General features: G+C 54.4%; 1 protein-coding gene across 6 annotated transcripts; it reads left to right on the plus strand.

Moving 5' to 3' along the window:
* Window positions 1–661: 661 nt before the first annotated feature.
* Window positions 662–27,706, plus strand: ZNF512B (zinc finger protein 512B). Of its 6 annotated transcripts, none has more exons than XM_084217755.1 (17): window positions 662–723; window positions 4,861–4,983; window positions 5,970–6,049; window positions 6,820–6,948; window positions 7,299–7,471; window positions 7,636–7,889; window positions 8,668–8,739; window positions 10,313–10,447; window positions 11,761–11,885; window positions 14,287–14,379; window positions 15,179–15,277; window positions 15,989–16,276; window positions 16,847–17,038; window positions 23,263–23,364; window positions 24,361–24,423; window positions 26,392–26,490; window positions 26,872–27,706. In XM_084217755.1, exons 2-17 carry the CDS (start codon window positions 4,863–4,865, stop codon window positions 27,163–27,165), a joined length of 2,319 nt encoding a protein of 772 aa, XP_084073881.1. In that variant the 5' UTR covers window positions 662–723; window positions 4,861–4,862; the 3' UTR covers window positions 27,166–27,706. The 6 variants fall into 6 exon arrangements, with proteins under 6 accessions (XP_084073881.1, XP_084073880.1, XP_084073883.1 ...); XM_084217754.1 differs by lacking the exon at window positions 662–723 and adding an exon at window positions 870–965; XM_084217757.1 differs by lacking the exon at window positions 662–723 and adding an exon at window positions 870–965 and having other exon boundaries at window positions 15,989–16,159.
* Window positions 27,707–27,871: the final 165 nt, after the last annotated feature.

Here is a 27,871-nt window from a genome sequence, read left to right on the forward strand (position 1 = left end):
ACATCCCAAGCCTGGGAGCTGGGAAAGTGCCCTATGGACATTGCAACAGGCTCGCACCCAGCATCATTCCCAGGGGCTGGGGTGGCTTTACAAGGGGACCTAGAGCACCCTGGGTTTGGATGTGTTGATGGATGGGGAGGGCATCCTACCCGCACCTTTGCAGGCAGGATGATGAACAGGACAGTCTGGAAAGAACAGTGACATACAGGACACTGCCAACACCTTGGAAGGTAGGATGATGGGCAGGACACCCTGGAGGAAAGGATAACGGGCAGGGCACCTTGCCGGGCGCAATGACAAGCAAGTCATCCTGTCTGCGTCTTGGAGAATAGGGTAAGGGGAAAGGCGTCCTGCCTACGACCTGGAGGGCAGGACCGCAGGGGGGGCTCCCTGGAGGGGAAGGGACCGGCAGGACACTCAGCACCTACACCCCGGAGGGCAGGACGGCGGGCAGGACACGCTGCCCGCACGCCGGCGGGTGTGACGGAGGCCAAACAGCCTGGAGGTGCGGAGGGCAGCTCGGCACCCTGCCCGCATCCCGCGGAGGCAGCGCAGCGCAGCCCTGCCCGCACCGGGCTCCGGCCGCACCTGCCCAGGTCAGCCCGGTCCGGGGGGCGCTGCCCCGTCCCGCCCTCCCGGGGCGGCGCCCCCGCCCGTCCTCCCGGTGCCGATCCCGGTGCCGGTCCCGGAACCAGGCGAGGCCGGAGCGGCCCGGTGGTGGCGGTGAGGGGCGCGGGGCGGGCCGGGCCGGGCCGGGCGGGGCGGGGAGCGCGCATGAGCCGCGGCGGCGGCGGCGGCGGCGGCGGCGAGGGGCGGGCGGGAGCGCGGCAGCGGAGCGCGGCGCCGCCGCGGGTGTGGGCGCGCCGGGAGCCCCGCACGGCGGCCCGGGGGCGGCGGGCGGCACCGCCTGGCCGGCCGGGGGGTGCCGGCCCTGCGCGCCCCGCACCGCGGCCCGGCCCGCCGAGGTAAGCACCGAGCGGCCCCCGGCCCGCCCGGCCCCGCGGCGGGGACCCCCGCGCCCCGCTCCGCTCCGCTCCGCCCGCCGCCGCGTCGCCATTTTGCCGCTCGCTCTTCCCCTCCCGGAGCGCGGCCGGGCCGGGCCGGGCCCTCCGTCCCCTCCCTGCCGGGCCCGGCCCGCGGGGAAGCCCCGGCCGCCTCCCGGGGATGGGGCGCGGGCCCGCGGGGTGACAGGCCCGGGCGGCGCTGCCCGCGGGGTGACAGCGGGGAGGGGCAGCGAGGGGACGCGGGTGGCACGGCCGGGCCGGGAGGTGACAGGACAGAGGTCCCTCTGCCCGGGAGGTGACAGCGGCAGCGGGCAGGGCAGAGCTCCCCGCGCCCAGGAGGTGACAGCGGCAGCGGGCAGAGCTCTCCGCACCCACTGACCCCCGGGACAGGGGGCACCCAGTCCCCGCGGCTCGGTGCGGACTCATTGTCTGCCAGGCATGTGCGGGCGCTTTTCCCTTCATGTCAGTGCCCGGGGACGGAGAGGGGTGGGACGGGATAACGCGCCTCAAACAGAAACTTTACGCCCTCAAAAGCCTCGTCTGCGCCTGGTCAGAGCCATGTGCGGCAGGAGCGGTGTGTGCGTGCCTCGGGTGAGGTTCTCCCTCCTGGAGAGCCCCGATGGGTGTCACTCGGTTTGGGTGATAGCGGCGGGATGTGCCGTGTCCCTCTGGGCTGCCCGGCTGCCAGCCGTGCTCAGGGAGGCAGCAGCTTCACTGGGCTTCACCCTCCACGTGCTTCCCTCCTGGGGAAACCTCCAGCAAGGGCGATTCTTCGAGAGGAAGCGTCTCCCTCCACTGCCTTGTCTTTATTCCCTGCAAGTTTTTCCCAGCATCTCCGGTTCTGCCAGGAGTTCATGGGAGGGAGCACAGCTCCTCTGACAGCGACAGGGATGGCAGTGCCCTTTGGCATCCATCATCTGTGCTGGTCTCACTGCACCTCTGCTGGCACACAGCTGGTCCTGGGACAGGCAGCTCCCTTGGCTTTTGGTGTTTCGTACTTCTGGAGCTGTTGGTAGATTATTGATGATAGGTGCAGCAGATTGACAGGTGACCAGGCAGTTGTTGTGCAGCAAAGTCTGTCTGTAGGGATGGGACTGAGGTGGGAATCCCAGCAGGAAAACTTGGGGTCATGGTCTGCAGGTGACTTTCCCCTGTAACCGTAAGGATGTTGTGAGAGGGTCGCGGCCATCCCTGGCTATGTACATGCTCCTTCAGGCCTGATCCAAACAAATGAACAGGCATTTCTGCATGGAATTATTTCCCATTTCCCATTCTGTGCCCAATTTCCAGCCACGTAGGGCTGCCAGTGGCTTGGGAACAGTGCCTTTCATTCCCAAATGTCACTCCCCCCTTCCTGCAGCCATGGGTTTTCTACTTACCCTTGCTCCCAGCAATACCAGCTTGGCCTTCACTCATCGCATTTTGGTGCTTGCATTCACAGGAGCTTTTTTTCTCTCGAGCTGGAGTGAGATGTTTCAAAAATGTTGCCACAAAGTTCTAAAAAGTTACCTAGAAAGAGTTGGAGACCTCATAAGATGCTACTTGGCCCAGCCTTCACACATCACATCCCACCCCTGGCTCATGACCAGAACCTGGGGATACCTTTTCTTCCCATTACCAGTTGCAAAAGAGTTTTCAACAAAACCTTAAGGAAGGTGTGGAAGAGCACAGGCTGTTACCTATTTTCAGTGTGTGTTACTCAAAAATGAGTGAGAAGTTTGAACATTACCAAAAAACCCCACAATGGGCTGATTTTTGCTCCTGGGCAATTCCTCTGTGATCCCCAGGGTTGTTTCAGTGGCCAGGGAGCAGATTTTGGCTCTTGCTGACAGGTTTATGAGATTTTTATTTTTCATTTGGTTAAAAAATAATGGGAAAAATGCAAAGGAGTGTTTGGTGTGGAAAAACAGAAGATTCAGAACCTCTTAAGCTGGGCAGAGAGGATTCCTTTGAGGGGACAAATGTGTTCAGGGGGATGAGAGGTGTCCAGCTGCTGAAGCAGGGCTGAGCTGGGCACTTTGGATGTTTTGGGAAGCGAGAGTTGGGGGGATGCTCAATGGTGTACAGTGTCATGAGGTGCAGAGGAGAGCACCAGAGATGTCAACAGCGTCTGCCATGGCTATCACTCTTTGAGTGTCACCTCAAGCTGGCCAGCGAGGCAGGCAGGGAGGTTCTGTGCTCCATCCCCCATGGTGTTTTGGCACTAGCCCTGGCTGGAAAGAGGTGTCAGTTGTGTTAGTTTCCCCTCAGTTTTCACCCCACTGTAAGCACAGAAATCTTGTCTTCAGTTTTTACTTCACTGTTTTTTTGTGAGTCTGTTTTTTCCTCTTTTGTTTTGAGCATCTTGAGTGAGAATTGCTCAGAGGTGCCAGGACGCAGCATGGGAAGGAAGGGGACTGGCACTTTTGGCCCTGAAGGGCTGGGGACAGTAGCAGTGCCCACACTGGTGGGAGTGGAGCAGCAATTTGGGAAGGAGCCACAGGGACCCCTCTCTGTGCCTGCTCCAGAAAGGAGCTGCTGTCAGGCAGGCTACAAACTCCTACCCAGCTCTCCCACCAAAAGAGCCCAAATTAGTTGAATCAGCGATCCCCATGTTCAGCACCAAATGCCACAGAACCAGTTGCCAAGCTGGAATTTCTCACTTGATCCGATTAACCTTTGTGCCCATGCAAACAACCACATGTGTGTCACCAGCCAGGCACATGCTGGAAGCTTTTGCCAGCTCTTTGGGGCATCTGGGCTGCATCCCACATGGAAAGTCCCTGATCCTACATGGAAAGTCCCTGGGGACACCTCAGAAAGAGCTGCTGGACCCTTGTGTCCCACATGTTGGTGGCATGGCTGGCAATCTGGCCACACTGGAGATGCTCCTCCATCCTCTGGGCATGAGGACAGACAGGATGAGTGTGGATGCTTTTGGGAATCAGCTCCTTCAAGCTGAATGATGCTAAACATGTGGGAGGAATTGCAGGTGATGAGTCAAATCCATGTTTTAAAAAACGCATGGGTGAACATCAGCATCCCGTCCCAGCTAAGGTCTCAAGGTCATGGTGGTCCAAGGAATCTCTTCCCAAGGGCCTGATGTTCTCATTGTGGAGGCATGGAGGACTTCTTTTGCCCAAATCCATATATGGCATCTCCCAGAGCAGCCCCCATCCTCAGATGTGCCTTTGCTTGTGCTGTCGGGAGGGGAAGAAGGAACTTGAAGCCGGAGGCAGAGCCAGTCGTGCCGTGGGCTTCCTCCTGGCACTGCTGAATGGAGGGGAGTCCTACTGCCCACTTCCATCAGGAGTGAGAGGGGGCCTTGTGCGATAATTCCTGACGTTCATTATTTATAGAGAAGCCAAATTGAATTATTAATACAGAAAATTCAGATAACATTAACAATTCTCAGTTTATAACAGTTTCCCATTAATAAGGAAAATTGGAAATTTATCATTACATCTGTTCATTAAAACTCACTTTTTTTTTTTTTTTTTTTTTTTTTTTTTTTTTTTTTTTTTTTTTTTGCTTTTGGTGTCTTAAATGAAAGCGGAGAAATAAACGAAGAGGAAAAGCCATTTATTCCCTACTTCTCTGGGCAAAGTCAGCCCATAATTTTTAATAAAGTCTTTGCCATTGTATGTGAAGGGGAAGCCAGGCTGTAATGAAAGCAGCTTTCCAGCCATGTCTGTGGCGTTCCTCAACTGTAGAACAAATACTCGGAAGCACGTCCCTTTTCTTCTCTTTGTGGGAATCTTGAAGCTGCGTGATGGTTTTCTCATTTCCCTCCCTCCCCAGCAGCTCTCCTTGCTTTCACCATGTGTTGTTCCCAGCTCCGAGGAGTGAATTTTAACGCCTCCCCTGCTTCTTTCAGAGATGGCGGATTCCTATACCTGTAAAGGTGGAAGGAAAACTGCAGGCTCTAATAAACCCACTGCCAGCAAAGAAAGCAGGACAGAGACAAGGATAAACCCACCGGCAGAGCTGCCCAAGCTGGGTAAGGAGTTGATTTGTCCTTTCAGTGGAGGTGGATGGGGAGGAGAGGATGGGCCCAGAGGCAGGAGTTGGGGATGGCTGCCAAAACAAGTGGCCTGGGTCTCGATGTGTCTGCTCCTTACTTTGACTCACCAGTGAGGGCTGTGCTGGCCAGAAGGCCCCAGCTCTGAGAGCTGGTTGCTGGGAGCAGGAGGGGAGGGATGGAGATGGTCTCTCCCTTCGGAGAGGCGTGTGTCTGGCTTAACGAGATGGGTGTCTCGCCGCCCATTTATCGTGTTGGTAGCTAAGTGTTACATCAAAGGATGGAAAGGCTTAAATGAGTTCAGGCCATCTGCTGCCTCCCGTGTCGCGGCCCCCGGGATGGAGGCTTGCTAGCGTACAAGCCCCAGGGGACCCTCACACTAAGGGCTGTCACGCTGATGGATGGCTGATTTCTCTATCCAGGAATCTCCAGGCCCAAGGAGATTTTCCCTCCTGTCTCTTTATGCTGGGCAGATCCCCTCTATAAGAGAGGGTCCCACTGCCTTTACCAGCTCTGGATGCCGAGGGGTGCCTGCACCCCTGGAGGGGGTTGGACCCCAGCAATGTAGCTCAGACGGGGCTTCCAAAATCAGTGGCTTTGTGGGGAAATGCGTGTGCCCTAAATGTTTCCCAGATGCTACTGTTACCTTGAGGGGATTAAAGCCATAATTGCAAACAGAGGAGGATAACTTATTGCTAAAGGGAATGAGCTCCAGCTGTCTGCAATATGAACACGCTTGTGTTCAGGAGACCATTTTTCCCTGTGTCACGTCTTATCAGCACCTCATTTGCAAGGGAGCTGCCATTGCCTTCCAGAGGGGCATCTCCATCCTTGCTAGGACAGAGAATGGCCAGCCTAGAGCTGAGGGCACAAGGCAGGCAGCAGGAAGCTGGGGCTGGGCAGCAGAATTACTGGGACAGCAGTTCCTCTGGCATGGCTGGTGATTGTGCTGTGTCTGTTTGCAGGAAATGCAACCAGTGACAAAACTGAAGGCAGGAAGAAAGGAAGACCCAAGGCTGAGAACCAGGCACTGAAAGACATCCCTGTAAGACCCCAGTCCCAGAGCCCTCCCTGCTTCACTCTGTCTGATGAGCCCTGCACTGTACACTCCAGCCAGCCCTATTCCACTGTTAAACCTTCCTTCCCTGTGATTTAATCTTCAGAGCAGCCTTGTCTTGGGCTGAGCAAGATTTTGGTCCCTCAACCCCTACATGCAGGCATCCATTATTTTCCAAAACCCTGGTTAAGGAACTGTACCCCTTTCCAGCCTTGCTTTCCCAGGGCCATGTCCAGATGACTGGATCCTGTCACAGCCATGTCAGGCTTGGCTAATGAGCCGGCAGCAATGGCAAGAGGGTGATTTATTCCCTGCAGAGTTGTGCAGTTTAATTCCTGCCTGGTAGCATGGACAACACATGGAGCAGTTTGTCATGAGAGCAGGGGCATGGGGTGATTTACGGACTAGATGAAATGTGGGGTGATTAAATCAGCCAGGTGACTTCGGGTCTGATTTATTCCCCAGCCTGGTAGGGAGTGTGTGTGTGCTCTGGGAAGCACAGCAAGGTAAAGCCTCAGCAGAAATCATTAGCCTATGGAGCCTGCAGCATCTGTCCCAGCAGCTCTCACTGGAGTGAGCACTGATACACTGAAACACACCCCTGGGGTCCCCTTCATGTCTGGTGGTGGAAGGTGGAAGGGATGGATGGGAATGATCAGAGGTCCCATGTGTCCTCCCAGCTCCCTTGGGATGCATCAGCACACACACAGCCACAGGGTGCTCTTCACTCAGCTATCTCTTGTTTCTCCTCTTCCCAGCTCCCCCTGATGAACCAGTGGAAGGACGAATTCAAAGCCCACTCTAGGGTGAAATGTCCCAATTCAGGCTGCTGGCTGGAGTTCCCCAGCATTTATGGCTTGAAGTACCACTATCAGCGCTGCCAAGGGGTAAGGAGACTGGAGAACTGTCTGTCCTTTCCAGTGGCTGGCTCTTCCATTACCATCTGCAGGGTAAAGCTGCTCTCAGGCCTTAAACACCAAGAAAAACATGGGGTTAAAATGAGGAAATGGGGAGGGCAGAGGTGGGCCAGGAGCAGTTTGTGAGGTGTGTGTGTGAGAGGGACTGCACTCTCTGCAGCTCAGTGTGAGGCCTGGCCCACGGGGATCGTGGACTTTGGGTAATCGTTTGGAAGGGCAGAAGGGTATTACACGTGATTTATGTTCATGCCTGTGTCAGAAAAAGCCTCTCTTTTGTGATCTAACATCTGTGCTCACCTGCCTCTCCCTGCTCCACTCAGGGTGCAATCTCAGAGAAGCTGACATACTCATGCTCGTACTGCGAAGCTGCCTTCACCTCCAAAACCCAGCTGGAAAAGCATCGGCTCTGGAATCACTTGGACCGGCCAGTGCCAACCAGCAAAGCAGAAAACAAAGTGCCCAAGGCCATTGGGAAGAGCAGTGGAAAGAAAAGGTACCAGGCTGTGGCTGGGCTGCATGGCAGTGGCACAGGGATGGTTGGGAGAAGGGGAACATGCCTGCCTCCATTACTACAATCTGGGCTGGCGAGGGGGGAGAGGTGTCAGGACGCTTGTCTAACATGCCCTCTTTAAACAAGCCCTCTGTGCTTTGCCCTAGACCTGCTGAGAGTTCAGCTTGCCCCACCATCCATCCCAAACAGGCAAAGACGGAAAAAGCCGTGGCCCAGGAGCACGCGGAGAATGGCGAGTGCCTGGCGGAGAGCCGGGAGAGCAAGGAGTTCCAGATTGCAGCGGCTGAGGCCATGGCAGCTGCCACCCCCACGGCCAAATCCTCCAGTGGCAAGGACATCGGGCAGCAGCGGGGCAGCCAGGCCTCGCTGCAGGAGGAAGACCCCGAGAGGATGAAGCACAGTAAGATTAGAGCCCAGGGCTACGCTGGTTCCGATGTCCCATGGGAAGGGGATCTGCTGCAGCCAACACTGCTGAGAGTGTCTCTGAATGCAAGGGATGGCCAAGCCTTGTTTCCAGACCTTGATAACTTGCCCTGCTCTCCAGTTTCTTGCAGCTTCACTGGGAGTTAAAACCCTGTTGTGGCTGTGGTGGAAATATTTCTAAAGGACCTGTGTGATGGTTGGATTTAATGATCCTAGAGATCTTTCCGACCTTAACAATCCTATAATAGGATTGGAAATGGGTTGAATTCCTGGCAGTACAGCAAGCTGCTGCATCAGCCCGTCTGTCCTCTCTGAGTGTGTGAGGTTAAACCAGAATGGTTCTGGCAAACCCATCTTCCTGAAGGATTGGAGTAGGGTGAGGAGGCTCTAGCTGTCCATGGCCACTGCTGAGCTGGTGTAGGGCAGTGGTTGTCCCTGTCATGGTTTGGGGTTCCACTGCTTGCAACACCAAAGCAAACCACCACGGCCACATGTGGGAGCTGCTTAGCTTCTGTACTGGATAGAGCCACCACTTTCACTCATTGAATTAATCCTGAATAACAGATTTATCCTGGTTTTGTGGAGTGGGAAGCAGCAGTCTGTTGGTGTTTAGTGGGTGGGTGCTTCATTTGACAGCCTTTGACCCACTCCTAACATGGAGTGTGTGCCCACCGCATGCCCGGGGACTGATGAATCCCCCTGGCAGTACAGTTATTTGACCAAATCTCTCTCTCTGTTTCTCTCTTTTGAGTCAGGAAGGAAACAGAAAACTCCTAAGAAGTTTACGGGGGAGCAGCCATCCATCTCGGGGACATTTGGACTGAAAGGTAATACAGAACAGCTCTGGGCAGCTGTAGGTTGTACCTTCTCCCCAGGGCATTGCAGGGAAGTCCCTTCCCCAAGATCCCTCCCTGTGGTGGAGCCAGACAAAGCCCGAGGATCTCACACTGGAGGAGCTGGCACCTTTTTCCATGAGAGAGCCATAAAGGGAGTGAAAAGCAGCAGCAGCAGAGCTGGGACTGACAGCAACACCCCTGTCTGCTCTGCTTCGGAGCCTGGCGCTGGGAAATGAGGGGACAGGGGAAAGGATCTGGGTATGTTCATCTGTAACACAAGAGTAACGAGCTGCTGACACCAGTGAGATATGAGAAACACCATCTCACCAGCGCCCCACCATGCTGCGTGTCACAGCGTTTCCAGCAGCGTCGGGAGGAACTCTGCTGCGTAGAAAGGCTCGTGACGCACCCATCCCTCAGCCTCCATCTCCTGGGCTGGTCGCCCACATTCAGGAGGATGAATCCAAGGCAGAGGAGACATGTTGCCGGGATGTTTGCTGAGAGGAGGCCCGGGAATTGGCTGCTGCAGCCTGACAAAGCAAGAGCGAGTGGGACTTTGGTCATGCTCCATAAATACACCCAAATGGGCTGGGAAGGAGGGGGAAATCCTGGAGCATCCCTGGAATGAGAGCAACTGGATTCAGGCTGACTATGAGATACGTTCAGCCAGAGAAATAGGAAGCAGATTTCCAGGCACTGCAGGAGGCAGCACCTTCCAGTATGAGGCACTCGGGGGAGAGGCACTAATGGCTTTGAAGGAATTGAACACTGACAAGCAGGCTGGATGTGGTCTCTTAATTTCCTTTCCTCTGGTTCCTGGGAAGTCTGGGCTTGTTTCCCTTATCCTCCCCACAGAGGTGCTGCTGGAGACTGAACCATCTGCTGTGGGTTCCTGGAGAACAAGGTGTCCCCATGACCCAGTGCCTCAGGTGGAAGGTGAAGATGGGGCAGGGGTTTGCCTAAGTTCCCCGAGTTCCATGTAGCAGTCACAGCCCCTGCACGTCATGGGGTGCTGTCTCCATTCAGACCCTGGGTTTGCAAGGGTCACAGCCCCCAGGTTTAGGAGGATGTGGATCTGACCCTGGTAGTCACCTCATTGCCTCCAGCACGTTCTGTGGAAGCGCAGGCACAGGGCTGAGCTGCACATGGATTTGGGGATCCAGGGGAGTTAAACAGCCTTTCCAGTGCAGGAACATCAGCAGGAACATCCCTTTCAAACACTGAACTTGCTGTTCAAATTCTCTCCTTCAGTTTCTTGCAAAACACCTTACTCCCTTTTTCCCAGCCTGTCTGCCTGGCTGGAGGCATCCTACCTCACTTTGCCATGGAGTTTTCATAGTTCATAAACTTGTGTTGGGGAAAATGATGCTGTTTGTAAAACAGCACAAGCTGTTAAAATATTGCTTGTCATAATTATGGACCTGAGCCTACGTGTACAGCCTTGGCAGACATGCAGTCAGCTCAGTGTCCCTGGCTTAGAGGGAGAGATTTTTTTACCTGTTAAATGTGAATTGCTCTGAAGGCATTAAAGCAAGTAGTGAATAAAAATTCTCTTTCTTTACAGGTCTTGTCAAAGCAGAGGACAAAGCAAAAGCTCATCGAGCCAAGAAGCTGGAGGGAAATGCCAACATGGAAGAGCTGAAAAAGAAACCTCCAGGAGTTGGTGTGAAGAAGGAAACGCCTGTGCATCCACCAGCAGGTGAGGCTGGTGGGGGCCACGCACAGGCAGAAGCTCTGTGTGCATTGTAGCTCCTTTTCTGTGCACTACCCCAAACCTGCATGGCCCCTGCCTTCATGCCTCCATCCCCACCTTCACCTGCAGCTCGTGGTCCCCACACCCTCTTGGCCCAGCGGGTTGTTTGCTGGGGGAATTTTCTGGAAGATTTGTCAGGAGAAGCAGCAGAAAGTCAGAGGTAGGAGCATACAGCTCCTGCCTTTTGAGATATAACACAGGTGTGGAAACAGCCACTGCTGCTAAAATGTTGGTGCTGCCACAAATGACATACTGAGGGGCACCTTACCTTCAGTTCACTGCCAGGTCAGGGGATAAAAGTGCTGAGAGTTGAGCCAAGTTTCACCTGGCTTCACAGTGAGTCAGCATGTGACCCATGTGATGATGGCATTTTTCTAATATCATTCCCATGAATGACACCAGTGCATAACTCTGGGCATAATTATGCCTTCCCTGAGCCTCGAGGTGCAGCCTACACCCGGCACAGGTTGCTTGCTTTCCCTGAGAGCTCTGACAGCAGGAGGAACGCAGGATGTGCAAGATAAACACAGCTGCAGCGCCTTGCACTGCTTTCAAATTCAAATAAATGACTCTCTGATCTCACAGCCATGCAAGAGCATCCAAATAAACAGACTTGGCAGATTTTATTCAGCCCAGGCTTCCCTTGCTGGAAGGCCAGCGCTGCTCTGCTGAGAACACGGCGTGAACTCTGGGCCAGGGAGCTGCTTTTGGCCCCACATATCTCTTATTTTGGGCTTTTTAAAGGCCAGTCACAGCCATTCAAATAAACAGATGCCTGGAAGCCAGCAGTCCCCCAGCTTCCTCCGTGTCTGTCGGGAAGAGGATTGCCAGAGAAGCTTTCCAGGCACACGTCCGGATGGAGCTGAGACGCTCACCTTTGTTTCACTCCCGCTAATTGTTTCATTTGGCAGGGGGAAGTTATTCCAAGCAGGGCAGGATCAGGTGGCTGGGGGTATCATCGTCTTTTTATAACTCCCAGTGTGCAGGATACCAGAGTGGTTGGAAAGACCTGGGTCTTTCCCCAGGTCACCAGGTCTGGTAACTCCACATAAAATTGACCCAGTGACCCAGTTTACTTGGGCAGCTACAGGAGAGTGGGAGAGGGAGAGCTGCGTGGTTTGTGTCCAGTTTTGGCTTTGCCTGGGAGAGCCTATCTCTTTTTTAATATCAGGAACTTTCCCACTTCACTGCTTTTCAACTTATCAAATCAAGCAGCCGAGGCAGGTCGGATGTAACACCTCTCTTCTCTCCCTCACCAGCAAACCCTGAGGACCAGTGGCAGCGGGAGATCAGTGAGAAGGGGGAAGTTTCCTGCCCAACCTGCAGTGTTATAACCAGGAAAACTATTGTGGGACTCAAAAAACACATGGATGTCTGCCAGAAAGTAAGGCCTTGCTTTAGCTAGTCAAACACATGGATTTTGGGGGGGAATGGATGTGTATGTGTGCCTCTCATGAATGTGCAGTGATGCTCCTAAAACCTTTCTCAACTGTGTTTGATAGAACACTTGTTGGTCATCTTCAGCTTGCTGGCTGGCTTGCATTGACCCAGAGGGATTTGGACACTAATTCTCAGCAATTCTGAATCCCTTTGCCCCAGTGTCTCAACAGAGTCAGGTATTTCTAGTAGCTAAACAAATAATTTTAAGGCTGGAGAGATTGTTGGGGTTGTCTCTAATCTGGCCTCCTCTGGAGCCCTGGCTGTGGGGTTTCACTGTGTGCTGTGCCTTGTATCAGACCAGATAAACTGGTTGCATGAGAGCGTGTCTCAGGGAGACTCTGAGCCTGGATGTGCTCAGGCAGGCTGTCAGGATGCAGGAGTTCAGTAATGGTGCAGTGAAAAATTGTCTCTGTGCCACACCACCATCCATCAGAGCACAGGATTACATCTTCATCCGTCACCTGCGGAGCCGTCGCCACAGAAAGCCAACGTGGGATCGATGCCTCCTGCTTTGAAAATATGTGGCTGGGCTTTGATTCTACATTCATTTGCTGTAAATGCTTCCCCAGCCATTGCCTTGCTGTTTATACAGCAGTGGGAGGCTGCTCTCCCTCCCAAACCCCATCCTACAGCAACACTGGGCAGAATCCTGCCGCCTCCGATATCCTCCTGGCCTCAGTGGAGTGGGGATCCTGGCCATCATTGGTCATATTTCCTCCACTTTGGAGCATCTCCCAAGCCAGGCTGGCTCTGTGCAGGCTGCAAAGCCAGATGACCTGCTGAGCAGGGCTCTGCTGGAGCAGTCAGCAGTGTCTTCTCTGCTGGAAATATGCCAGCCCTACATTCAGCTGAAGATTTCGGGCTCCAGCCCTTGGAGTGGGTGTTCTGTCACACTTCCCGAGAGGGACAGTCCTTGCCAGAACTGGCTGTGCTGCTCTGGGAGCTGGGATGCTTCATGGAAACCCAGGCAGGACAGTCCCTAAGCTCCAGGTGTGTGGACCAGAGGTCCAGCTCTCAGCATTCCGTCTCTGAGATGAACCTGTGGCACAACCTTAGTGAGACCCTGCTGCTACAGCCATGTGGGATCCCTATCAGAGCCAGCCTGGGGTTGAGGCACCCCCTCTTTTTAATGACTGATGTATTCCTTAGCTGGACAATGGGAAAAGGATGTGCAGGCTCCCAAAACTCTAATTTAAAAAAAAAAAAGAGCAGCCTGCACTAAGCAGTCTGCTTTGTGACTTGTTTCCTTTGGTTTTGGAAAGGAATTAAGGGATGGAGAGAGTTGCAACATGCTTGGGCCTGAAGGAGGCAAGGGCAGTTATATCCTCCTGGTATCCCAGGTGGGAGGGCTTGTTGGAATGTGGACATGGTATGTTTTTAAGTGTTGACCGGAGGAGTAAATCCCAAGTTTGCTGCTAGTGGCTTCTAATGAGTGAAGGAGCATCCACCTTGTTAGGATGAAGTGCTTGGGTCTGGGACAAGATTAACTGATGGGAGTGCAGCTACTATGAGTCACTCCCAACTGACTGCAGTGAGTCTATTCTTCATTTTCCCAGAGTTCCATAATGAGGAGAGATTTGCAGATCCATCTTCATTGCCTCTTCAGCTTTTAGTTCAGTCTTGCTTCACCTTCACCACTCTCCCTTCAATCATCTGGCAGGAGAAGCAGGAATGACCATGGCTGGCCAGGCACTGGCTCCCTGTCGAGACTTGGTGCCCAGAGCATGAACCTCCTGAATCAGTAAATTCTGGTCCCTGCCTCAGCAAAAGTCAAGATCTGATTCACCCACTGTGCAAGTGCCCCTTGTACCTCGGTGTGTGCAGTTAATGCATCTCCCTACACACTCAGGAGGCTGAGTTGGGTCAAATAGCAGGGCAATGAGAGGTAGAAAATATCCTCCTGTGTTTGTGTCCTTAATTTCACACAGCTCAGGCACCCAGAAATTGCACTGTATGCCAGCATCTGTCTTACTTAACAGGACTGCAGAGCACAGTCCACTGGCATTGGTAGATCAAAGCTTCTTCTCTCTCTAACCCTTTAACAGGAAGAGTAAGACCCCAGATCCAGATGTTTTCAGCCAGTGAGGCTTTAAATCTAAATCCAAAATGGAATGTTTTCCAAAAATTGGAGCATGTGGGTTTGATAACAGTATCCAGGACAACAGAGAGAAAGCTCTGAGCTGCAGGCAGGGCCTGGGATGGGAAACAGGGGTGCTGTGTTGTCTGCTGGGTCCCACCCCTGCGTACTGCTGCAGCAACAGTCACCCATGGGGTTATTAACCAGCAGCAGCAGCAGCCCTTGGAAGGATGTGGCCTGGCTGGTGACTTGCCTTTAATTCCTTCAGCTGCAGGATGCCTTGAAGTGTCAGCACTGCAAAAAGCAGTTCAAGTCCAAAGCTGGGCTGAATTACCACACCATGGCTGAACACGTCAGCAAGGTAAGGGAGCTGGGCTGTGCTCGTCTCGTGCCTCCTTTCTCCATGCAGGTGAGGAAGCCATCCATCACAAGTCCTCTCTCCATGATCTTTGCAAAGGAAGGATCCACCTTTGGAACATTTCACACACTGCTCAGCCTGGATGGTGGCCTTCCTCCTTCCTGCCAAGGAAAGCATTTCCTCCTCAGGTAGTGAGTTAGGCTCAGGTTGATCCTGATAAGTAGAGCAGAGGACTGAGAAAATAAAACAGGGTTTCAAATCCCAACATGGGGAAGATCTGGTGAGTATGGAGAGGTGGATTTTGAGTGGCAAAGCTCTGCCTCCAAAAATGTGCCTGCAAATCTGGGACTGATGGGTTCTGCCTTGCATGAATCTCAAAATCTGGTCTTTAGCTCTTCAATGTGCATGGGAGAAGCAGCCACAAAATTTATCATGAATAAATTTTGTACATCTCTGAGATACTAGGGCAAGGCATAACTACATTTCTACATGTCCCATGCTTACCAGTTGTGACTTGTCTTTTACCTGTGCCTTAATCTCCTGCTCTTCAGTCTTGCTGGTGAATCCTCTGTGCAGGAACTGCTCCTGGGTTTCTCAGCTGGCCCTTTGAGTGTAATCACAAGAAAGGCATGAGCAGATCCAGCACATACCAAGGAAGCAGTGGGAGATCAGCTCTCCTAATGAGAGGTTCCCTCCAGCCCAGGGCTGCTCCCTGCAAGGCAGGGCTTTACCATCCATTCCTGGCACAGAGGACATGAGTAAATGGTTGACTCTGTCGCTTCTGTTACTTCCTTGTTTCCAGCCTGTTCCTGTGGAAACCGCTGGACTTGGTGAACAGGAAGAGCGGGAAAGGCTGAGGAAAGTGCTAAAGCAGATGGGAAAACTGAAATGCCCCAACGAGGTACGAGAACAATTCTTGTTTCTCGTTCTGTGAAAAAGCAGAAGGAGAGAGTCCCATGCAGAAGGGGACATGTACTCTGCAGGCATCTCTTGGCATGTGCTCAACGTTTCCACCTTAGCTCAGCCATCCCAATCCCTGTCCCCAGTGGCTCTGTGCACTCCAGCACCAGGACAGCCCTGCAGGAGGGTGGGCACAGGGCAGACTGAGGAGCGCTGGAGGGCAGGTTCTGCCTCCTGAGCTCAGGAAGGAGCACAGCCTGTCCTGGGCACAGCATAAAACCAAACCAAACCACACCAAAACCAGAGCCGAGCGGGTTGCAGACAAGTCACGAACAGGTAAGGGAGGCGTGTGGCAGAGGTTTGTCCCGCGGGTGCTTTGCTGTCCATGCAGGCAGCCCCTCCTCAGTGCCTTCCCCTCCCGCTGCCTGCTGTGTGTCTGTCCAGAGAGCTCTGTCCATGTGTTGGGGCAGGGAGTGCCGGGGCAGGGACAGCTCCTCCCGTCCCTCCAGGGCATTGTCTGTTGTGCTTGTGCCTGGCTCTTTGGGAACTGTCAAATTCCCCAGCTCTTGGACAGGATGGGTTGGCAGAGCTGCTCTCCAGAGTGGGCTCCTCGGGAATGTTCCTCTCTGGAGAAACAGCACCCCAACCTTTTTAACGTGGCCACATAAAACCCCAGACCTCCTTAACCCTCCCCTTCTCCCCATCTCCATAGGGTTGCGTGGCCAACTTCTCCAGCCTGATGGGCTACCAGTACCACCAGAAGCGGTGTGGCAAGCAGCTTGCCGAGGCCGACAAGCCCGTGTTCAGCTGCCCACACTGTGGCAAGAAGTACAAATCCAAGGCTGGCCACGACTATCACGTGCGGTCAGAACACACGGCCTCGGTGAGCCCCCCGGAGGCCCCCACAGCCCGAGGAGCGGGGCCATCCCCCCCCGGGGGGGACTGCAGAGCTGCGGAGCCCGTGGGCAGGACAGAGCCGGGCAGGGCCGGGCCGGGCAAGGCAGGTGCAGACGTCGGGCCGGTGTTGTTTTCTCCCTCAAATCACCATGCACGTGTGTTGTACCATGCAGTGTTGGGGGGAACAGGGTACACCCTCCTCCACCCCTCCAAAAATGCTGTTTTATGGGAGGGGTCAGCAGCATTCCCTTTCCCCAGTGCCCACAGGGCTTTGCTCCAGCCCACCCTGCATCTATGCTGTGCAGGAAAAAAAAACAGACCTCAGGCCACTCCCTCAAAAGTGCCAGCTGCTTGCCAGTGCTGGGGTGGCAGGATCTATCCCTGGGGAGCATCCCTTTCTGTTCTGTTGATCCCTACTGACAGTGCATCCGACACTAATCACTCCCTAAATCTAATAACTGGAGACATTTATACACATGGGAGCATGGAGGGACACAGTCTATGGCTGCTGCTGGGCTGAGGGAGGCGGGTGCTCCCTTTGCTCCCATGCTCCAGGGCAGAGGCACAAAGCAAGCCTGGAAACACACAGCCCAAATCCCAGCATCCTCATCCTGGGGCTGGGGAGCTCGCTTGTTCTCTTGTCATGCCCTCCCTGACCCTGTCTCTCTTGCAGCCTCCAGAGGAGCCAGAGGTGAAGCCAGAGCCTGGTCCTGTAGAAGATTTTGAGAGGACCCCGAGCGGCCGCATCCGCCGGACGTCAGCCCAAGTCGCCGTCTTCCACCTCCAGGAGATAGCAGAGGATGAGCTGGCCAGGGATTGGACCAAAAGGAGGATGAAGGATGACCTGGTGCCTGAAACAAAGCGGGTGAGCAGCCTGTAGTTCTCCTTTTGGTTTTGCACTAGCTGTAAACAGAGATCCCAGGATTCCAGCCTGGCTCCAGCTGTACACGGAGATTCCAGGATTCCAGCCTGGCCCCAGCTGGTTGAGGGCTCACATGTCTCACTTGCTGTGCCTTAAATTAATTAGCTGTGATGGCAGATTTATTGCTGAAGAGCCCACCCAGCACAGGCTGAGCCGCTGTGGTCTGGAGGCTCCCAGCAGCAGGCAGATGTGCCCTTTGGAGGAAGAGGTGCACTGGGAAGAGATCAAGGTCTGACCCCGAGAGTGTTGAGGTGGGAGGTCATTTCTGGTCCATGCTGAGCAGGGAAGCAGAGGCTGGCAGCCAAGAGGAGCACGTGAAGAGAGGAGATCAGATCTGAAACCATCTCCCTTGCGCTGTCAGAGAGCAAAGATGCCCCAGGCAGAATTTCCTCCCTTCCACGTCTCTTCCTTAACTTCTGGGAGATGCTTTCCTAGAGGTAAAGGGCCTGCAGCATCCCAGAGCAGTGCTGCTGGAGCAGAGGAAGGCAGTGAGTGGAGACAGAACTGAGCCCGCCAAGCTCCAGCAGCAGTGCTGTGGGGTTTGCACAGGGCCCTAAAGGCTTGAGCTTTTTGTAGGCATTGGAGTGAGTACACATTAAACCAAACCTCCCTTCTGCCTGTGGGAGGATGTGATTATTCCTGGGGGTATACTAAAGCTAAAATTCCCTCAGGTATGCTCCTTCTGGACTGTAAAAAGAATGAAGCAGAAGTAAAGCATAAACCATTTCAGCGTAAAAGGGAAAAAAGAGAACGAATAGGAGTTCTTTTTATTTGCCAGGACTCAGTGCAGAGTCTCTGCATGAGGTGCAGCCTGTTTCCTGAGCAGGTGACTCTGCAGGTAGGTGCCAGGCCTGTTCCCTGCTTTGAAGAGTTGGGCATCTCTTGTCCAGTGCTCTGAAATTCACTCTGGCAAGATATTTGGCATATTGCAAAGATGAAAGTGAGGATCAGAGGGCATCAGGACAGTGTGAACAGTGCTAGCCCAGAGGACCTACCCCATGAGACCAGCCCAAGTCTCAGAGCCAGCTTGGAGAAGTGATGGTGGTCACCCCAGGAGAAGGGGTGGCAGGAGAGCAGAGCTTGCACCAATTTGCCTTCCTGCTCCCACAGGCTGTCCCATGCTGTCCTGGCACCTGTGTGTGCTCAGCAGAAGTGCTCCCATGGTCCTGCAGAGACCCAGAGACGCTTAACCTGGCTCAGCTCTGGTCTGCATGTGGTGGACAGCTGGAGAACCAGCACAGAAAAAAACCAGCAGTTTCTTTACCCCCATTGGCATCCCAGTGAGGCACTGGCACAGAAGGGGATCCAGCTGCAGCACTGCTGTCCACCTTGGGGCAGAGCTGGGCATTTCAGGGCCCGAACTGCTCGCAAACATTTTATTTTGCCAGTGCTTGGTGTTGCCTTTTTTGGTTTCCAGATGACTTCAGCTGCAATGCATTCATAACTTTAAAAAACCAAGCCCAAAGTAGCTGTTTCATTTCAGATACTGTGGGAGAAGAGGTGTGCTGCTCTCTTTTCCCCTCTCCTGTCTCAGCTCTTGCATTCTTTTCTTTCCACTTGGAATTGTTCCCTTTACTTATGACTTTGGGTATTTTCTTTTGGAATTGAAGGAGCAGCCAGGACCCCAGGCCTGGACCAGGAGCACATGCTCAGGCTGACAAAGGCATCATAAAGGTCCCAGCACTGGCATAATTGCTCCATGAAGTGCTGGTGGGCTTTTTTAATGAGACATTTCTTGTGTTCAGAGTCTGATTGTTTAAGTTTAACTGAACCCCATCTCAGTGGTAAAAAGCAAAGAATTGCTGTGAGGCTGGCAGAAGCAGTTTTGCATTAAAGATGGGAAAGGGGGGAATGGGATCAGCTCCCAGATGGCAAAACAAGGCTTTTGAGTTGGAGGATCAAGAGACCTCAGGCCCTGCATGAAATCCCCCATGGATTTTGGAGGAAGTCAGTGTAGTGGGTGAATCCGTACACAGCCGTGCGTGTGCCTCTGGGTACGTCTTGCAGTGACTGTCACGTTCCCTTGACAACACTTCATAATCTGTTCAGTCTATGACATTTTTTCGTGATGAGCGATGCTGGGAGGAGGTGGGAGGCAGGTTCTGCCCAGGCAGGCTGGTGGGAGCTTGCTGACTTCAGCACGCTCTGAGCTGCTCTGCTCAGCCACGGTTTGCATTGCTCAGGACTGCTTTGCCTTTACAAGTTGGTTCCGTTCAGGGGGTAGAAAGAAACCTCCCAGCAAGTGCCCAATTTGACCTCATTACAGCCCCAAAACAGAGCTGTCTGTAGGACAGCCTTGTGCCACATGGGAGGCTCAGAGCAGCCAGCAGTGTCCCCATGTCCCCGTGCCACCACCCCACAGAGCACGTGTGGTGGCCCTCCCTGAGGGAACTGACAGCCCAGAGCCACTGGAGCAGCAGGAAGATAAACACCAGTTCACCTTGACCAGGGCACTGGGTGTGGTGAACTGATGGAATTCCCTGAAAAGCCACCACACCACCACCACCTCTTCTTCCCCCTGAGTCATGCCCAGCCATGGGGAGTACACTGCTGGGCCTGCAGACCCTGTTCTGGACGTGGAGAGAGGTGGGATGTCAGGGACCAGGCAGCAGATTGCAGCTGCTCCTTCACCTTTTCAGCAAGCCCTAGGGATTTCCAGGATTCCAGAGGGACAGATGCTTCCAGGCTCAGGTCTGTAGCCAGAGGTGGGTGGATACACCCAAACTTGCTGCAAGCTCCATCCCTGAACTCTCCAGTTCCCCACCATGGTCACAGCAGTCAGTGTTGATTTCAAGGAAGCTGATGAAGAAAGGCACCCCTCTCCCTCCCTTTTCCAGGCAGCAGGACCTTTTCCCAGGGGAAGGTACAAGCCGATGGGACACAGGGGTTCTCAGCCCCACTGCAGCCCCTGCTCTGTGGCCACGTGGCAGCCAGTCCCAGCCGGGGAGAGGGATAGGGGGATGCTGGCTTTGGATCCCGTTGGTGGCCTGTGCTGGGATGCGTTCGCCTTTCCCCGGGAGGATGGATTCCTTCACACCAAAGCAATGGCATCAGAATAAACGATTGCTGCTCCATCCCAGGCCCTGCGCTGCCTTCGGTCTCTGCTAACCAAATCCAGCATTTCTAAATATACACTGGAGTCTTATTTTCTCGCTCCGATCTTTATTTGCCTCCAGATAAGCTGAAACAGATGGGGTGTTTCACAACAGCCGCTTGCTGGGGATGTCAGATGGGGAAGGGCACACCCCTGCTGCTTTTCTGGGAAAAATCCCCTCTGCAGAAGCTCCGTGAGGATGATGCCGACCCTCCTCTGGCCTTTGCTGGGGCTGTCGCCTGCCCATGAGCAGCCTTGAGGCTGCAGGTTCCCAGCTCATGGCAGTGGGCTCTGGGAGGTAGTGAGGGATGAGAAACAACCTCCTTGAGCAGAGAGAAGAGGCATCTAAGAGGCAGAAGGGGAGAAAATGCTGTGGATATTCCACTGTTTCAGAGTGTGACACTTTCTTGGTAGAGCTTGAGGCGGGGTTCCTTGCTTCAAGGTGCTGGAGGTTGTGCTGGACTCCTGCAGCCCAGGCAGGAGCTGTGCCACACAGGGAGGAATGCAGAGCTCCACTGTGGGATACATGGACACTCCATCTGCCTCCCCATAGCTCGGGGTCTCACGGGAATAGGTGCAGCCACGGAGTCTGCACATCCCTGTGGAGTGTGGTGCTGCGGGGTGCCAGGGATCTGGAGCAAGGGGCAGCCATAGGCCAGTCATAAAGCTAAAGGGGAAAAGTCATCTCCAGGCTTGAGGTTTTATACTGGAACCAGGATAAATTCCAGAGCAGAAGAGGCTGGCTTGGGTTTGTCCCCCAAAACAATGGCCCTGCAATGCAGGCAGGAGCCAGGCTGAGCCCTGCAGACTCACGGCACTGGGGGCCAAACCGGATCCCAGCTCCATCTGTGGGTCGAGCCCATCCTTCCTCCCCTTGCTCGGCAGACCCTCCAGTGGGACCTGGCTGCTGCCCAGCACCCCTGGGTGCATTTTGCCTTCACAGCATCACCCACAGCTTCTACAGGATGAAGGGAGAACTGTACCTTGTGCTGGGGACCTGGCGAGGCTGCAGGGTCGCTCATCAGCTGAGACGTCCTGCATGGTTCTCATTTACTGTGATATATTTTGGGGAAGGGGAGAGCTGTCTAGGGAGCAGAGAGGATTGAAATATGAAAGTTAATTAAATAAAACCGTCAGTCAAAGGAAACAAACCTTCCCAGCCCAGCATCCTTCAACTGTTCAGAAGAGATGGGCTGTAGCCAAAACCAGTTGTAGTCGTTTAATGATTTGGCCATGAAAATTTTCACTTACAGGCTGTTTGAGGAAAATAAATGGAAAAGAAAAAAAAATATAAAATATTCCATGCCTGGGGCTCGCTCTTAATAGAGACATAAAGATGACTTTGACATTCCCAGAACCGCAGCGCCCTGGGAAGACATGGGATTTGCATGTTATTGTGCAGGACTGTTGGAGGAGAGCAGGGAGGGATTTTTCTCTGGAGTGGGAAAGCAGAGCAGCAGAGTCCACATCTCTGAACATCCCCCCTCGCCTCCTCCCCGGGGACAGGCAGAGGGAGAGGTTGTTGCTGGGGCTGTGTGCGGTTACCGTTAATGTTTGCTCATTCATGGGATTGATTGGGTTTTAATTATGGAGGCTGTTTGGCATCCTGGCTCTCAGTATCAATGGCAAAAAGGGACTCCTGTGTTCTACCCTGGAGGTGGCATTGCCTTCCCTGGGCTGGGGACCAAGCTCTTGGTAGATGCACCATCCCAGAGCTTCAAAGAGCTCTGCTGGCATCTCCCCCAGCCGCGAAGCACGACAGAATTGCAGCACTGGGGCTCGGGGGAGTTTTCCACATCCACATCCGTCCTTAGCAGTGTTCACAGCGCTGTTTCGCAAGGCCCTGTGCCCCTGCCCCTCACATGGAGCCCAGTGCTCCCTGACCCAGCCGTGCCCTGCCACGTGCCAAGGGGAGGGCTGCAGGGGCACTTGGATCACTTCAATTTGAGCAGAAAGGAGGGGCTGGCATCTGAGCCTTCAACATCAGAGCTTCCCTTTGTAGGGAGGTTTGGGAACAGATGGGGTGAGCTGGCCAAATGCAGATTTGCAGCTTTATCAGCGTGTTCAGGAAAAGTCACAGCTGGAAAAGCAATCCAGCCAGCCTCCTTTTGCCTCCAAACCACCAGCTCCAGGACCTCGGGGAATGTTTGGCCCAGGTTTGCACCTCTGCGAGCACCTTGTGGCTGTGCATCCTCTCCATCCAGCATGGATGCAGGGATGCAGTTGGGTTCCATGCTCAGAGGTGCCCATGGAGAGTGGCAGGTGCTGAGGTAGGCACACCTGCACCATGCCATCTGTGGGCTCCCCCAGCATTGCTCCCACTCGGAAGGTTTGGGGCTCAGAACCAGAACAACATCCACAGGCTGGGCTGGGAGTTGTGCTGGTGTGGTTGTGCAGCCCGGTGTCCCCTGCAGACCTTGGCACAGTGGCTCAGTGTCAGGCTGGGACCAGCCCTGCAGGTAGGGCCAGGCACAGTGGCTGGGAGGCCCGGAGATGCCTGGAGCTGCCACAGCTGCCTTGGCTTGTGCTGAACAGGCAGAACTGGAGCTGGGAAGGCCAGCCTGCTATGCTAACCCTCAAAGTCGCTAATAAAGCGCTAATTAAAAGCACTTGGAAGGAGCAGCCCTGCCAGAAGGAGAGGCAGAGACACAAGAGCCTTTCATTGTTTAACGGGTTGTGCCCATTCATCCATGGAAGGCAGCCATGGAGGCCCCTGGCCCCTCTGCCCAGCGTGCAGGGTTGTTTATTCCCCTGGTTATAAAACATGGGAGAAGGGCTGTGCTGACACCGTGCACCAAAAAGGCTGAGTCCAGTCCTGGCCCTGTGGGCACGGACCCGGGAGCAGGAGCCTCTCCCCTCCTGTTGGCCAGGGACTCCTCGCTGGTGGCAGGGCAGTGGGCAGAGCCACCTCCCTGCTCTGCGGTGCCCAGGGGGAGAATGGCATCTCAGGAAGCCTCCCAAGTGGTTTTCAGCTCCTATTCACTTCAGAGCAGGGCAAGACCCATGTGAAGAGACAGGACCATGGACTGGGCTGGGGTGTGCAGCTCTGCTAATCAACTGCTATTGTTCACAGCTCAATTACACCCGGCCAGGGCTTCCAAAGCTCAATCCCAGGCTGCTGGAAAACTGGAAGAATGAAGTGAAGGAGAAGGGCCGCATCAACTGTCCTAACAACGTAAGGATTGTCTGTTCTTCTGTGGGCTGGCTGGTCTCCATCTGCAGGAGGAAGGGGGAGTTTTTGGGTCAGAAACCCACCAAAAATAGTTCTTATTGGTCCCCTGATCACAGTGATGCTCAGACACTCATTTCACCTCCTTTCCCTGAGCTTGCTGCTGTGTCTGCTTAAAGCATGTCCCACCTTTGTGTTCCTCCTCGTGTGCTCAAGCCACCAGGCTTGGGGACAGGGCCACCCTTGGGCTGACGGTGCAGCATTGCCCAATTTGAGCTCTGGAGCTGCCTTTGGGAAGCTCCCAAGATCCTGACAGGGTGAAGGCTGCACATCCTGCACAGCCTTTTGATGCAGAGAACCTGCTTTTCCCAGAGTTAAGTGAAGATAGATTTAAGCCAAGTTTTTTAAAGCCCTGTGACAAGCACAGACCTCAGGGCATGATGCATGTGCCTCACCTCCCTGTGAAACACAGCCTTGGCCCGAGCTGACAGAGAGGTGAACCCCACCCTGGTGCTGAGCCTGGATTTATCGTCCCAAACAAAGCCTTGCTAATGGGAGTTCTGAAGGAGGCAGTTCCCACCAGGCCAGGGGAGCTGGGCTGGCTAATTAATGTCATACACAGGCACTTGGAAAAGACGTTGCTCAGAAACTGGTCATGCTGCTGCCTGGGTGATTTCTCCTCTCCGTTAAGCCTCTGCTGTGGCTCCAAGAGCTCCTGTAGCCCAGCAGGACCTCCCGACAGCTCACAAATGTAGGTTTTCCACAGAGACGTTCAGGGGAGACGTTTTTCAGCCCTTTGCAGAGGGATGTGGCCACATGACTCCCATTAGCACTAATGGGAAACGTGTGACCAGAGCCCTGGGCGCCTTGCAGAGCATTAACTCACACTGCTCAGCCTGGGCCAGTGGCCGTGCTGGCTCAGCAGGCTCCTGGCCACAGCTCAGAGGAAGGCAGGGGATGAGGGGGATCATGTCTAACCCTGCTTTGTTTTTTTTCCTGCAGTGCTGTGAAGCCATTTACTCCAGTGTCTCGGGGCTGAAAGCTCACCTGGCCAACTGCAACAAGGTAGGTCCTGCCTTTTACACCCTTTTCTCAGAGGTGTTGGGTTTTCTCTTCCCCACCAGCTGGTTTGGAAGGAACAAGGTAAGGGACAATGGCACAGGTTAAAGGATGGTAGCTGCTGGAGGTCTGGCTGGCATTGCTGCTCCAAGTGATTTGTCACTAGGCAGATGGAGGCAGAGGAGCTCGAGCTGAGTACATGGGATGGAGAGGATGTGGCTGCTATTCCAGTTATACAGAAAATGTCCCACAACACAGACTTCTCACCCAGGCCCAGAAATCTGACACACAAAGTGTCACGGGGAGCTCCAGACACACTTGGACCCACAGCAGTCCTCCTGCCTTGTGTCCTCTTGTCCCACAGCAGCCCCTGCCCAGCTGGTCCCTGCAGCCCCTGGATCATTCACAAGCCCTTGGCTAAGCAGCATGGCCAGCATGTCACACAACTACACATCAGCCACAGCAGCTCAGAGCCAAAGAGCTGGGTGCTGAAAACTGAATGTTTCCTGAGGCAGGTGGGAATCAGGAGTCTTCTTCCATCAATTTGGGCTGCCCTACAGCCCCTCTGGAAGCCCAGCTGGAGGGATGCTGGTGTGGTGCCTCCTGGGATAAGCTGAGTCTGGGAGAGGTAGCTGGTCTGTGCAGAGACCAGTGCCCTCCCACTGGATGGATGGAGCAGCCCTGAGCTCCAGTGCCCTGCAGCTGCCCCAGAGGAGGGATCAGGAGCTCTGTGTAGGTCCCTCAAATTGGAACCAAGTAAGAGCTGCTAAAGCTTTATACCCTGAAACATTTCCAGCTGCAGCTTCCATTGAATGGAGCTTCCAGGAGGCAGCTCCAATACGTACCCTGTGGTTATTAAAAACACCAACTCCTGCACTCCTCCAGCGCTAGCTGGAACAGCAGCCCTTAATGAGATCATTTAGAAAATGGGCTGCAGAGATCCGGCAGGAGAAGCTGGATTTATGCAGGATAAAAGAGCAAACACAGAAGACTAGGACAGCTCCTTCTCTGAGAGAAAATGGAGCTGGTTTCTGGTTGGTTCCATGCACGGGAAGCAGCCAAGATCTGCATGAACATTTCCATGAACCACAGAGCTGCACCCTCTGGATCTGGTTCAGCTGGGGCCAGGTACTGGGAGTTAGCAATGGGGAGTTGCTCTGTGACCTCCACACTGCCATCAGCAGGATTCTTCCCCTTAGGGGAGAGAATTTACTTTGAATACATGTGCCAACAAATTTGGCATAAATAAATCACAGCCCCCCAGGACTGGTCTGTGATTCCCACTGTAAAATCCTGCAGAACTGGTTGCCATGCACAGAGCCTTAGAAAGAGTAGAGGCTGCTCCTAGGCAGCACCCCATCCTCAGTGGGGATTGATGCACCAGCATGATTTGCACAAGGATTCCTGAAGCCAGGCCTGTCCTCTCCCGAAATGAGAGACCTGTCTGACTCAAGATTTACAGCTATAGAGAAATTCCCAGGGAGGAAATATATGGCCCAGAGGGGCCTATCCATAACCCCCTCGTCAATAGAGAGCACATTATCTCCCACGTGCCATGACCTGCAGCAGAGCCAGGAGATCTGTCATCCCACCAGGGCGCTGGTGACAGGAATCCAGACTCACCCAGGCTCTTTGACAATTTAACAGGAACATTAGGTGAGTGTTGGACATAAATCTGATGGTGGCTCAGTCCCAGAGGATCACAGATCTGCTGATAGCGAGGACAGGGAGCAATGGCCCCATCACCTGATGTTGGGGACACACAGGCAGCAGCATGAGTGGCATGGACTGAAACTCAGAAAGAGGATGTGGCTGTGAGCTCCTGGCCCAGCACCGAGACTGGCAGAGATCTGGTGGTTCAGACACCTGTGTCTGTTTATTTTGTGTCCCTTTGAGGTCATGGGAGGGTCAGGGCCAGGGGAGGGCCACCCCTTGGGGCACTTTGGGCTCTGCAGGAGCTGTTGTGTCTTGCAGGGGGACCACTCAGTGGGCAAGTACCGCTGCCTCCTGTGCCAGAAGGAGTTCAGCTCCGAGAGTGGCGTCAAGTACCACATCATCAAGGCTCACTCAGAGGTAAGGAAACAGCTGGAGCTGGGCTGGGCTGGTCCCTGCTCTGACACACGCATCCTTGGGCTGTCCCTTTCCATCCATCCATCCATCCATCCATCCATCCATCCATCCATCCATCCATCCATCCATCCATCCATCCATCCATCATCTGTTAAGAGCAGAGCTGAGTAACAGCTCCCAGTCAGCCTGGAGGGTTCTTCCCTGTCCCCCTTGGTGTCCCTGACACCCCCAGGCTCCTTGCAGCAGCTCAGCCTGAGCAGTTTGACCTCAGAGAGATACCAGTGGGGTGAGGGGTGGGCCAGGCTCGGGGTGTGTGTGCTGGTGCTGGTGCCCATGCCTGCCCCCAGGACTGTCACTAACCCCTGTGTCACCCCACGGACACAGAACTGGTTCCGAACCTCCTCAGAGGCCAGCCGGAAAAAGAAAAACAGGGAACAGCTTTCTTCCAGCAAAGAGGAGAAAAAGAAAAGCACAAACGGGAAGAAAAGAGGGAGAAAACCCAAGGAGAGGCCTCCGGAAATGTCCCCGAAGGGCAGAGAGAGCGTGGCAGCAAAGACTAATCACAAGAAAACCCTCGAGCACTGGGAAGGCTCCCGGGGCAGCCCCGAGGGGGACGAGCTCGCCCTCAAGCCCCCGAGCCAGCGGAAGGGAGGAGCCAGCAAGATGCCCGAGAAATGAGCAGCTCAGAGACTTGTCTCCGAGGATTCGTTTACAGCCCAGGGTAACAGGGTGGGGGTCTCTCCCAGTTTTATGTCCCCTCCTCCCCATCCCACCTCCCCTTGCCCCACCCTCCTCTCACCCTCTTTTTACAAAAAGAAAGGAAAAAAAAAAAAAGAAGAAAAAAAAAGAGACAGAAAATACCAGTTAACCACTTAAAACAAATCACGGACCTTGTTTCACACTGGAAAACAAACAGGATCAAGGAAGCTGGAACGTTCTGCACCCCCTGCCCGTGTACATACCCCTGGTGGGGCCCCGCTGCCTCCCCCGGCCCGTGGTTCCCCTCCCCTGCGCCAACCTGGTGACGCTTGAGCGAAAGAGAAGTGCAATAGCAGCGGGGTCCCGTGGGCAGGGACCCTCCCCAGCGGCTCCGTGCCGCTCCGGGGGGAGCTGCCCGGCTGTCCGGGGTGATGTTTCCAAAGATGTTTGACCCGGTCGGGCGGGGGATGCCGCGGGGTGAGGGGGAAGGTGCCGGGCAGGGAGCGGCTCCGAGGGCTCGGCTGGGTTTGTTTGTCTGCGTGGTGCGAGGCACGGGCAGAGCAGGCAGCGGGACACACGCTGGCAGTGTGGCAGGTGTGAGCAGGTGATGGGGTGCTCTGCGGCTGGTCGGGCCAGAGGGTTTAATGGGAAGTTGTGGGAATGCTGTGGGCACCGTGGAGAGTGG

Source organism: Fringilla coelebs (genome assembly GCF_963513975.1).
Source record: "Fringilla coelebs genome assembly, chromosome: 18".
NCBI classification, from domain to species: Eukaryota; Metazoa; Chordata; class Aves; order Passeriformes; family Fringillidae; genus Fringilla; species Fringilla coelebs.

Bases quoted from the DNA above. Each gene is read 5' to 3' on its own strand.
- ZNF512B (XM_084217755.1), top strand. From the start codon at position 4,863: ATGGCGGATTCCTATACCTGTAAAGGTGGAAGGAAAACTGCAGGCTCT. The intron at 10,448-11,760 runs GTGAGGCTGGTG...CTCCCTCACCAG, and splicing joins GCCTGTGCATCCACCAGCAG to CAAACCCTGAGGACCAGTGG. The intron at 11,886-14,286 runs GTAAGGCCTTGC...TAATTCCTTCAG, and splicing joins ACATGGATGTCTGCCAGAAA to CTGCAGGATGCCTTGAAGTG.